The 12,258-nt window shown below is 36.8% G+C and overlaps 1 protein-coding gene across 1 annotated transcript in view; it reads right to left on the bottom strand.

The window, feature by feature from the left end:
• Positions 1–12,258, bottom strand: part of LOC309660121 (uncharacterized protein) — a 1,229,325-nt gene that overhangs the window by 798,932 nt on the left and 418,135 nt on the right. The window contains exon 6 of the mRNA XM_082460663.1: positions 6,897–7,042. Coding sequence (XP_082316789.1) covers positions 6,897–7,042 — 146 coding nt within the window. The remainder of the gene's footprint in view (positions 1–6,896; positions 7,043–12,258) is intronic.

Here is a 12,258-nt window from a genome sequence, read left to right as displayed (position 1 = left end):
TTTAAATGGTCTTCATAAATGTTGTCGACAAATAATAAACAATCTATAATAGGAAAAAAAATCCTTGTAAAGCAACTATACTCCAATAAAAATTAATTAATTTAAAAAATAAATTTAAAAAAATAAAATTTTGCTTTTCAAATAAAAAGCATTAAAAGCTATAAATTTAACTCTAAACTCCTTTAGCTATATCCCACAAATTTTGACACATAGTACTTTTTTTTTTCATTTGATTCAAAACATGCTTGAATTTCCTTTGTGACATTCTCTTTGAACCACGGGCTATTTTGAAGTGTTTATTTTCAAATATTTGGAAATCTTTCAGATATCTTACTGTTGCTGGTTTCTAGTTTAAATCCCATTTGATGTGAGAACAAACTTTAAATGATTTTGATTCTCTATTGGTCTATCTTGAATAATATCTATCTTGGTGAAAGTTCCATATGCTCTTGAGAAAAATGTGTATTCTACTGCTGTGATTTGAAGTGTTCTATCTGTATCTAATAGATCCATTTGGTAAATAGTGTTGTTGAAATCTTCTGTTTCCTTACCAACTTCCTATTTGTTTAATCTAATACTTAAAGTTGAAGTCTCTAACTCTACTTGTAGATTTATTTCTCTTATCAGTTCTATCTGTTTTATTTCATATACTTTAAGCTGTTGTTAGGTACATACATATTTAAGATTACTGTCCTTTTATTGAATTGTCCCCTTTATCACTATGAATATTGTCCCAGTACTATTCCTTATTCTGAAGTCCACTTTGTCTGGCATTAATATAGACACTTTAGTTTTCTTTTGATTAGTGGTTTCACACTATATTATTTTCATATTTTTACTTTAATCTATTTCATTATATTTAAAGTAGATCTTCTTGTCAGGACATAGTTGGGTGCTACTTTTTTATCCAATCTGAAAATCTCTAATTTTTATTTGGTATATTTTCACAGTTTAAATTTAATGTAATTATTTAAATAGATTGGTTTTAAATCTACTAACTTATCTCCAATTTGGGGTTATTATTGAAAAGTTTTACATGTCCTAATGACTGCCGTAGAGTTTACAATATCCACATGTAATTAATCATGCACTATAAGGAACTTACAACATTGTAATTTAAATTCCTTTCCTATCCTTTGTGCTATTATTGTCATGCATTTTACTTTATATATACCATAAACATGTGATACTTTGATACAATGTTTGCCTTTCATAGTTATCTTTTACAGAAATTCAAAATAAGAAAACTAAATTTTAAATTTTCCTTCATGAATGCCATTTCCAGCACTCTTTCTTTGTGTAGATCCTAGTTATTGTCTGATATCTTAGTCCTTATTTTTGAAGAACTTCCTTTAAGGAATAAATAATAGGTATGCTAGTAAGGAATTCTCTCAGTTCTTGTTTTTTTCTGCACTCCTTCAATTCTATAAAATATTTTCTTTGAGTATGAAATCTGGGCTGACAGGTTTTGTTGTTGTCATTCCAGCACTTTAAGATGTTACTCCCTTGTCTCTAGATTTCATAGTTCATGATGAGAAGTCTGTTCCAATCCTTACTTTTGTTTCTTTGTATACAATGTGCACTTTTTATCTGGCAGCCTTCAAGATTTTCTCTTTATCTTCAGGTTGTAGCAGTTTGAACAGTTATGTTTCTAGGTGTGTTTGGAAGTATTTATTGTTTGGTGTTCTCTGAGCTTCATAGATCTATAGTTTTTATAATTTACTGCTTTTGAAAAATTCTTGGTCATTATCTATTCAAACATTTCTTCTGCTCAGTCTCTCTTCTCTCTGATTCCAATTCCATTTATTTTGTACCATTTTCTACTGTTCCTTAGCTCTTAGAAGAACTGTTATGGTTTTATGTTTCATTCTTGTCAGTTTGGAAGACTTCCCTTGACCTATCTCCAACTTTACTCTTTTTTTTTTTTTTACTGTATTGATTGTACTGATGAATTCATCAAAGGCATTCATCTCTTCGATAACCATGCTTTTAACTTCTTCTATTTCCATTTGGTTCTTTATCATAGTTTCCATCTCTCAGCTGAGATTCCATATCTAGTCATGCATATTGTCCACTTTTTCCTCCAGAATCTTTGTCACATTATTCAGCTATTTTAACTCTAAAATATGAATCATATTTGATCTGGTTCTGTTAATTGTTTTGTCTCTTGACAGTGTATTGTTGCTTTTTTCCCCCTTGCTTCTTTGTATGCCCTGCATTTTAGCTGAAAGCTGAATATCTTGTGTGGAAGAGTAGAGATGACTGTAAATAGTATTTACGCCTGGAAATAGGAAAGCCTTTTCTCTTTGGATTATAAGAGTTTGTGTCAGTCTAGTCAGGAATTGAGCTGAGTCTATTTTTTTTTTGTTATTTTGGCTTCTATGGTTACCCTCAGTGTACCACAAGCTTCAAATTCTCTGGTTTTAACTTGTACTTAGAGTGAGGAATACTTTTTCAGAAGATTTTTTCTCAAGGTCTGCTCACCTCTCAGTTTCAGGCTTTTCCTTTGTGCTTGAGAAAAGATCTCTCTCTTCACTTTACCCTTCTCCCAGCATTATACATATGACAACTGCTATAGGTCACTTGCCAGCCTGATAAAGAAGAGTGGAAGAGGGGGAACAGGGAATCATTTTCTGTTGTTCTGGTTCAACCTCAATCTGAGGAAGGCACTGTGTGTCCAGATCTTGGATATGAGGCCTTTTTTGTGGTCATACTCCTCCCCCAAAGGTAGAGCTCTAAGTGGTCTAGGCTCAGCGTGTTTTTCTGTCCCTCCCCTAAGGGCAGATGGTGTTTTGTTTTTTCCTTCACCTAATTGCAATGCATGTTCACTTCTGGCCTGAGGGTGACAATATTTGTTGTCCTTCCCACATCAGCTTAAGCTTTTACCCCATAAAGAAGATAAGAGAGAAAGTTCTAGGTGAGGCTTTACACCTTTTCCACAAGAGCTGCTGTTCTCCTCTCCCATACCTTCACCAAAATAGAGGCTTTCTCAGGTTTCCAACCCAGCCCCTAATCTCTCTTATAAGTACATACATGGTGAGGTCTGTGGAGAAGATCGTGTACATATGTGCAATTTCTCCTTGTGACTGCAGCTCCCAAGAGATTCTATACACTCATGCTGGTCCAAAGTCAGTCTGAAGTAATTTGTCAGAAATTTTAGTTGAATTCTCATGAACAGCTTGCATGGGGTTTAACATTTTCCCCAGGAAAGAAATTGCTCATATTTTGCTTCTCCTTCCAGAAGAATGTTTTTCTTTAGATTTTGAGTTAGTTGATTGCTCTACAACTTCAACTTTCTGATAAATTCAAGGACAACTATTAATTTGCAGATTACCTCTCTTTTTCATTGTAAGGGTAGTAATGATGCTCTTTCCAGCTTTCTACAGCCTAAGTAAAAGCCAGATGATCACTTTCTCTCTTTTATTTTAACCACTGAAATACACAGTTCCTTTGTATATTGAGGAAATATACTCATTCCTGCCCATTTTTATAGCACTAGCTTTTTCGAAATTTATGCATTACTATAAGAATTAGTCTAATAATGACAAAATTATGTGTGGGAAATAATCTAACACTTATCGAAATGTTGAGCCCATACCTGTGGATTTACTCTATGAAAATACTTTAGTCCGCTGGCATGTACGGCTTCTATTATGGTCATATACAAACAGATGGCACAGAAGTGTCAGTTCTCACATCATAAACTCATGGAGTGACAGACAAGTTAATGAAACACATGTCCTTTTTTCTGATATTAATTGCACCACCATATGATAAAATACTTTAAAATTAAGCTTTATAAGATCCTATTTGCCATGGCAAATTATTTACTTGGAAGAAAGTTGTCTTTCAATGAATTTCATCATATTAACTAGAAGTAAAGAAATTAAATTAGCAAGTACTCTTCAGTTAATATCAGTTTATGTCCTAAATAGTAAATAAGTAACTCATATTTGGCCTAAGTAGTAGCTCATGGGATTTAACCTATAAAGATTGGTGCATTTAGTCTGGATAAATAAGTTTGGAAAAAAATTCTTCTTGAAAATCTTGGAAAATAGAGGGTTTGGGGGGAAATTTGTTAAGCACAGGTCAATTTCCTACCAGATAAAAAGGCATGTTTATAATTAATCTGATGGTGATAAAAAGGCTTTTAATTAGATTTCCAACGCAAAATGGGAAAGGATAGGTTTGGAGTCAAACACAGAAGAGTTGAGCCATCTGCTGTCAACTAGCTCTTGCCAACATCTGATTTGCAAGTTAAATTATTCCAGCTGATGACATATGACATTTCTTTCTTCTTTCTAATATCTTACTCAAAATGAGTTTGCTGCTCTGCCACTTGATTAAATAGTAAATTTAATCTACTTAAATAGTAAATTTAATTAATTAAATAGTAAATAGCTCTCAAATGCTGAGGTTGGACTTTCAGAAGTCATAGCTGTTGCCATAATGTTCCTCAGTAAACAAATCTAACTAAAGAAACATAGATCTGAGTTGCTGGCTCATGTATTATTGTTCTGTGACATGATTCTGAGTTAGGGAAATTTGACCTCTGAGATATTCACATTTGGAATTTACAAACTTAAAATTTTCTTCACAGTTTTAGGGTAATGAGGCAGAGAAAACAAGAGTCACCTCTCTAGGCTTTGATCCATATCTGAGCAAAAAGGGAAGATGGTTTAAAGAAGTCAAAAACCTATTTGAACTCATTGCTTCATTTCTAGCATGATGAGTTTATCACCCAGCAAAAGAGTTGAGACTTATACTGCAGAAACTCTCAAAAATTTAAACCATAAAAACACTGCAAAACAATGTGTTCTTATTCCCTATGGCCTAAAGCTGAAAAATTCTGTTTCTCTCAAGGTTTTAGGCTTATTAATAGCTACAGTTTTGCCTTCAGAATTATTGATCCAAACTGCCTTGAATTAAGGCCACAGCTTTTTCCAAACTTTTCAATCACTTAGCCTCCACAGAAATCTCCATAAACAATTTTATCATAACCTAACTAAATCAACCCATGTATGCCAATAACTATAATGCAAAGTGTGTGTGTGTGTGTGTGTGTGTGTGTGTGTGTGTGTGTATTTGACAAGACACTGATTTATATATCATAAAGATAAAACCATGGATAGAAATTGGTTTTGTGGTAAAGAAGGTGAATATTCATTCCCTGAAGGAAAGCCCAAACCATTGGCATATGAGTTCTCGACAGAAAATGAGCATCCTCAGCCAGTCACGACACAAATTTCTCTACCGGTGATCCACATGTTCACCTATAAGGCAAGGACTTGAGGCGATTATACTGGAAATGATGGAGCCTACTGATCACAGTTTTCGTCCCAGTTGCTTGTACCCCCTACGCATTCATGAATTTTTAATCATGACTATCTAATTTACAGCTACCAATGGCAGTTTTCTTTAGAAAAGACTTGGTCTCCTGGCATCCTTGCAACATTTTTTTTCAGATTCTGATTGTGCATTCTATCATTACAAAATCAAATTTTAACACCTTTTTCTTAATATATTCATCTGATATAAAGCAAAGACTTTATAGCTTCCCTAAAACAAGGTAACGTATCTTAAAAGTTCCATTACTGTTTGATCACAAGAGGATGTAAAAGTTATGTAATCAGCAAATCAGTAACAATTTAGGTGGATGAATAAACACAAGCAAAATAAAACGCTAGTGGAACATGAACGGTCATCATGGGTTTTCCCGAGGAGCCAAAGATGGTGCTTAGCAATTGGGATTTTAGAGAAAATGAATGGCAAGACCACTAACCAATCTGAACATAAGCTGGTTTAGAGTGCCTTGGTCCCGGAGGCCCCTGCCTGTGTTGAGAATCAACCCTTCAATTGCTGGATTGTGGCAAGAGGCAGAAGTGGCTTAAGCAATAAGGGGTAGGAGGAAACTTGAGAGACTCGGGGAAGTTGCTATATATAACAGGTCCAAAATCATTTCATATTTAATAAAAGATATGGCTATATGTTGTACAATGCTGAATGTTAGTCCTGGTCTATAGATTTGCTTCCAACATTCTCAACAGTGGATTTTTCTAACTCTTAGGGTTTCAGAAAATGAACCCTCATAGTTCTAAAGGATATGCTAAATCCTGAAGTTAACTCTAGCATGTCTCTTCATACCACCAACGTCAATAAAGCACAGAAAAACTGTGTACTTATTCAAGGAGGAATGAATGTAGGCTGTGTTTGTGTATGCGCATACACTGGTACCGGCAGGTAAAATGTGAGCACCTAATAGTTCCAAGTGCTTAAATATGGAATTCAAATACTTCAGCATTACCAGCCCTTGAACACAACTATTGTCACATTAATAGTAAAGCCTTATTTCCTGTATTTAACTCTCACCTTTACTCACAGGTATTCCGGCTGCCTATCAGATCCTCTCTAGTGTTCTGAGAGTTCCTGAAGAGTGTTTGTCATGTGCTCAGGAAGCAGAATGCCCGTTACAGGGGCCACATAACACCTGCCATGCTCTTACTGTCTTTTACTCTCCTACCTTTTTATTGCGCTCTGCACATAAGATTTCTTGAATGTGTATTGGATGCTGCTGTTGTTGTTCTGAGGACACTGCTTTATAAATTGTACGGTTTCTGCTGCTGCCTGACCGGGACTTTAGGTGCCAAATCCTCTCTGCGATGAGGAAGAAATGTTCCATTCATCAACAATGTGCAGCACTCTGTCACCAAGGCCACAAGGTATCACTACTTTTGCCCTGTCTCAAAAAGTTGCTCTACTTTTGCTTTAACCACTATTTGATAACTATTCCTCTCAAACTCAAAGCAATTCTGGAAGACCGTGAACTGAATGGCCCACAACAGGATGTGACTCAGGGTGGACCATGAGTGTCCACCCTTTTGCACATCATGACTTACCTCAACAAGGCCAATTCGAATCCTTCTCAGGGATGGATAAGGCTGCTGAAGAAGAGATGGTTTTCTCTCTTTCTGTGAGATCATATTATTTGAGGACCAACTGATTCTGCAGTTTCCAGGAGCCACTGACACCACATGGAGACGGTCTGAGAATAAAGCCAAGAAGAGGCAAGCACAGCATGATTTAGAGTTGTGCCCTATACCAGGGCAGCCATCAGCCACAGGTGGCTTTACACTTGAATTCATTAAAATTAAGTTAACACATTCATTTCCTCAGTTGCTATTAGCCACACTTCAAGTGCTTAATAGTCACACAGGCTATCATATTGGACAGTTTAGATATAAAACATTTCTGTAAACACAGAGCATTTTATTGGACAGCATAATCTAGGGGAAGAAATAGAGCCCTAATTTCATCCTTTAAATATCTGCATCCCACCTTGCCCTAAGTTGGATCCACCTTAAATTCCATTTTGGTTTAAGCTAAAATAATGAAAGCTTGTTTAAGTTATATTTCTGACCTTTGAAAAATGTATGAGAAGAAACTAACCCTCAAGCCTATTCCCCAGAGACAGTCAGGAAACACACAACAGCCTTCTCACATTTTCCCAGTTTCTTCCCATGACCTTTCCTGACAAGACTGAACCTCACTCTCTCCTTTGGAAAACACACACACACATATGCAGGCACGCACACATGCACACACACACACATATCCCATTAAAAGAGACCTGGGGGCAGAGGTTTGGTAGGTGTTACCACAAAGCAGCCTTTACTTCCAAAGAGAAACAAAGCCAGACATTAGTTAGAGTGGTGAAAACAGATTTTATTCAGGAAATACTGACAGTAGGGGAAAGAGCTGAGCTCCATTCTGATTTGCACAGTGGTGACTGGGATTTTAAAGGCAGAATGACGGTGTAGAAAAGGGAAGCGAGCAGGGACTCAAAATTACCAAGGGCTGATCAGTGTAAACATGATTAGGCCAGCCAGCTGACTCTGCTACGTGGCAATTATTAAAGTTAGGATCCTATCTTCCCAGAGTCTAGGAGATAGAGCCCCTGGCCTTCCTGATTATTACATTTCAAAGGAATGGTTTTCAGGTCCTTGAGAAAGACACTTCTGAGTTATGGGAGATACATCTACATCTTAAAGGTTCAGAGGAAGGATTCACAATTGCAAGACTTTCTTAGTAGATGCTCTAAGAAGAGATCTGGTGTTGGCTAGAACAAACAGTAAATTCTTCTGACATCCCTGAGCTTTTCAAAACAAGAACTCCAAAGGGGGCTGTTTGTCCCAGGGACACGAGGTCTTAGGCTGCTAGAAGCCATGTTAAAGTTTGGCCAAGTCTCTGAGGGCCGGGGTTTGAATGGTGTTTTCGAGCCGAGAGTTCTTTGCAGTTCTCACTACCTAGATTTTTCCAGAATGCACAGCCAAACATAAATTATGTAATTTAATCCATAAAATAATCATCTGATGTAAATATCATTATCCCCGTTTTACAGATAAGGGAATCGAAGTTCAGAGGACTTAAATCACTTGTCCAGGTCACATACTAAAACGTTAAAAAGCATACTGAAACCCAGATTTCTCTGACTAAAGACTGTGTTTTTCCTCACATCACCCACAACTCTCTCTCCCTACTTATCTCCCTATTTTTTCATACATGTTTCAGTAACAGTTTTTACAGAAATGCCCTTGCCTTTAAATGACAAAGCCCATAAGATATGAATAGGGAAAAATATCTCACAAAATGCCAGGAACTTGTGATGAACAGGCAGCAGGTGTACAAACAGAAAGTGTACAACTCACATCCATTGTCATCTCGGCAATGGCATGGTCCCAAAGTTGCTGAAGGGGGAAATTTGATTATCTTTTCTTCCCCTGAAGACTGATAAATCGAATTCAGGCTGCTATTGTTCCAGATACAGCCTGAATCTTCCATAGGATTTTCATCAGCAGCAGAATTATGTAGCATATGGGAGCTATTTGGCTGAAAGGAGACTCCAACTGTTACTGGTACATCCTCCCAACATGAAAGGAAAATAATAATATGGAATAATCAGACTTTCGTATCTATGGAACAGCTTCCCTCTGAGAAACTCCATGGTTTACTGTACTACATCTTCACAACGTGCTGTTTGGTGGGTCAGAGAACTACCTGACTATAATCCTGGATGCTTACTGGCTGATTCACCAACATGTTCTTCTCTTCCATAGCTCTCTCTCATCTCCATCTATAAATCTTATCTCCTCTCACCTTTCAATCTCTTCTGTTCTCTAATGATTAACTTTCACCCATTCCTCCTCACCTACACTACCCTGCCCTTCATTCCTCTTTCTTGCTACTAATTTCTTCCTTTACCACCCTTATTCTGTAAAAAGCCTAAGTGGGAGCACAGGATTCATACGTGATCAAGTCTATAGTTCAGTTACATCATCCTGTTATACTACGATGATGGTCAAATGTAGAGGTCACTTCACTTATTCACTCCCTTAGCCACCAAAACTTTATTGAATGTGTTTGTTTCAAGATTCAGAGGTAACACATGGTCCTATCCTTCAAACATGGAAGACAAACATAAACAGGCAATGACAATACAATGTGAAGTGTCATCATTTTATTGAGCCCATTAACATATAGGGAAAACAAAGGTTAGCAGCATGGTCTCTGTGGTTGCTGGCGCTGGTCCCTAGAGCTTTTATTTATTTATTTTTTTGGTTTTTTTTTTAACATCTTTATTGGAGTATAATTGCTTTACAATGGTGTGTTAGTTTCTGCTTTATAACAAAGTGAATCAGTTATACATAAACATATGTTCCCATATCTCTTCCCTCTTGCGTCTCCCTCCCACCCTCCCTATCCCAGCCCTCTAGGTGGTCACAAAGCACCAAGCTGATCTCCCTGTGCTATGCGGCTGCTTCCCACTAGCTATCTATTTTACGTTTGGTAGTGTATATATGTTAGATCTGGTTCCAGAGCCAGGCTCAGAAACCAAATATCAGGCTTCATTTTAACCTCCCTCTCCCCTTTCTTGACCTTTCTTGACATGCCTCAACTTCTACTCACTCAGAAAGGTTGTGAAAGATATTATCAGGGATTGTTTAACAATCTTACACACACCTGAGAATGGCATTGACCAAGCTCACCTGTTAATTCGGCATTTTAAGTAACCCAGGAGTCAAATCTAAAGCACTTGGCATATATATTTTCCTATAGCAGGAAATGTGAAGAATGAGCCACTGGTGCTATTGGGAAGCAAAACAAGATTTTGAAATAAAGTGTCAAGACCCTCTTGACATCCCTGTACTTGTCCAAAATGTGAATTCCATAGTGGGGAGCTAGTAAATGTCATTTTTAAGCCCTCAGATACAAGATAGATTTTATCAGATGGCAGAGAGAAGAATGGTTGAAAGAGAATTGGCCAAGAATGACACACTCTTTCAGTCCTGGACCATGTCAGAAGATGTGATTTCCTTCTTCTGTCCCTAGACCTAGTTACTCAACAAAAACTCAGCTTCTAGGAGTGATGGGAGGTGCTTTCTTTACTAAGGTATAGCCATCAAAGTGCTCCAGCCATGAAAAGGAATGCCTAAAGTAATGGGTGCTTGCAAAAGAAAACCTATATTGATTTTGTACAAGGGTAGGAATTCAGTAAAAGATAATTTTTCCTTCAGAAGGAATAATGAAAAACAAACAAACAAAAACTCTTCCATTGCCATCAAACCCTAGGAAGAATCAGGCAACAGAACAATTCTGGGTGTCTCAGATAAGAACTGAAAATGATCCTAATCCCTTGGGACGCTGAGAAGCGTGGTAATGTCGAGGTTTTATGCTGAGTGTAAAAATTAAGTAGTAAATGGGCTCAGGATAAGACTGTAATATACCATTAACTTTTTAAAAGTATATTGAAGATATAACCTTTTTTCTCTTCTTCTTTGTACCTAGGACAAAATAGATGCTAAATAAATGTTTGTTACATCCATGAATGAATGAACAAATGAATAGACATTTTCGAATGCTCTAAAATAGGATTAAAAATTACTTGCTTAAAGAATTATAAAAGTAAAAAGACAATTATATTCAAAAGTCATATGCAAGGAACTAATGAAAAAACTGTGCACAGAAAGTCCCAAATCCAAATAATAACCTCCCAGCAAGCTCATTAATCTTGATTTGCACTGATAACACTGTTATTGCAAAATTGATACATATTAGGATAACTGGCTAACTGCTTCAACAAATACCCCAAACAACCTCACTGTCTCTACACAATGGAATTTTCTTTCTTGCTTATATAAGAGTCCAATGGCAAGAGTGGGATTTGGGGGCAAGGAGCTCTGCACCATGAAGTTATTCAAAGACCCTACTCTTTTATTGGTTCTTCCATCCCCTATCACCTCCAAGTTCTCCACTGGATTTCCTACATTCAGTCAACAGATGATGGAAGAGAGAAAGCATGTGGCCAACAGTGTGGAAGGTCTTGTGGTCCAGGCATGGAGATGGGCACATCACCTCTGCCCACACTCTGCTGGCCAGAACTCAGTATTTGACTTTAAGTTAGAAGGGCTGAAAAGTTTCATTATGATAAATAAATAATAGGCATTGTCAGGTTTTAAGCAAAAAAATGACAAGATGAAAGTGGAGAATTATACTGGCCATGCTGAATAGAAGAACCTAGTGAGGGGATAAACTAGAGACAGGGGGACCTGTTAAGAAGCTATTGCAATAACATGGGCAGGGAACGATGAGGCCCAGACCAAGACAGTAGAGAAAGAATGACAAGAAAATAATCAATATGAGGCTATATTGACTGATTTGCTGAGTGAGCAGAAAAAAACAAGTGATAGTCTTGGGCTTTATATATTTATATAGGTATATATAATCACATTTGGGTGGTCTTTTGGTTAACTGATGCATGCTATGTTGGTTTGTTCACTTTTTCCCACAGGAATTAGGAAAATAAAAATTAAGATGTGAAGAAAAGTGAATAGAATACAGTGTCTGTGGGAAGTCAGGGAAAGCTAACATGGAATCAAGGAAAATAAACAAATGAAGGGAATGTTTTGGGATTCTGAGGGTTTTGAAGTCAATGTATGACAGCAAATTCAGTGTCAAAAGAGCAAAAATTACATCCAAAACATTTCCCCATATTTGTTATGTTGCTATTTCCCACAACTGTCAAACATTCAGTTGCAAATAAAATACTTGAATAAATAATTTCACTTTTGGATGTGGCAACTGGTTTACAGTATGCATTTCTGAGGATTCTGTAAAGATGCTATTTTTAGTGCTTAGAAGAGGAAATTTGTACCTGGGGAGGCTAACCGGTAACCAAGTAATCTGACAAATGATCTAGTGCAA

This window comes from Balaenoptera physalus (genome assembly GCF_965194825.1).
Source record: "Balaenoptera physalus genome assembly, chromosome: 4".
NCBI lineage: Eukaryota > Metazoa > Chordata > Mammalia > Artiodactyla > Balaenopteridae > Balaenoptera > Balaenoptera physalus.
Note: the sequence above shows the minus strand (reverse complement) of the source record. Positions and strands in the feature narration are given on the sequence as shown.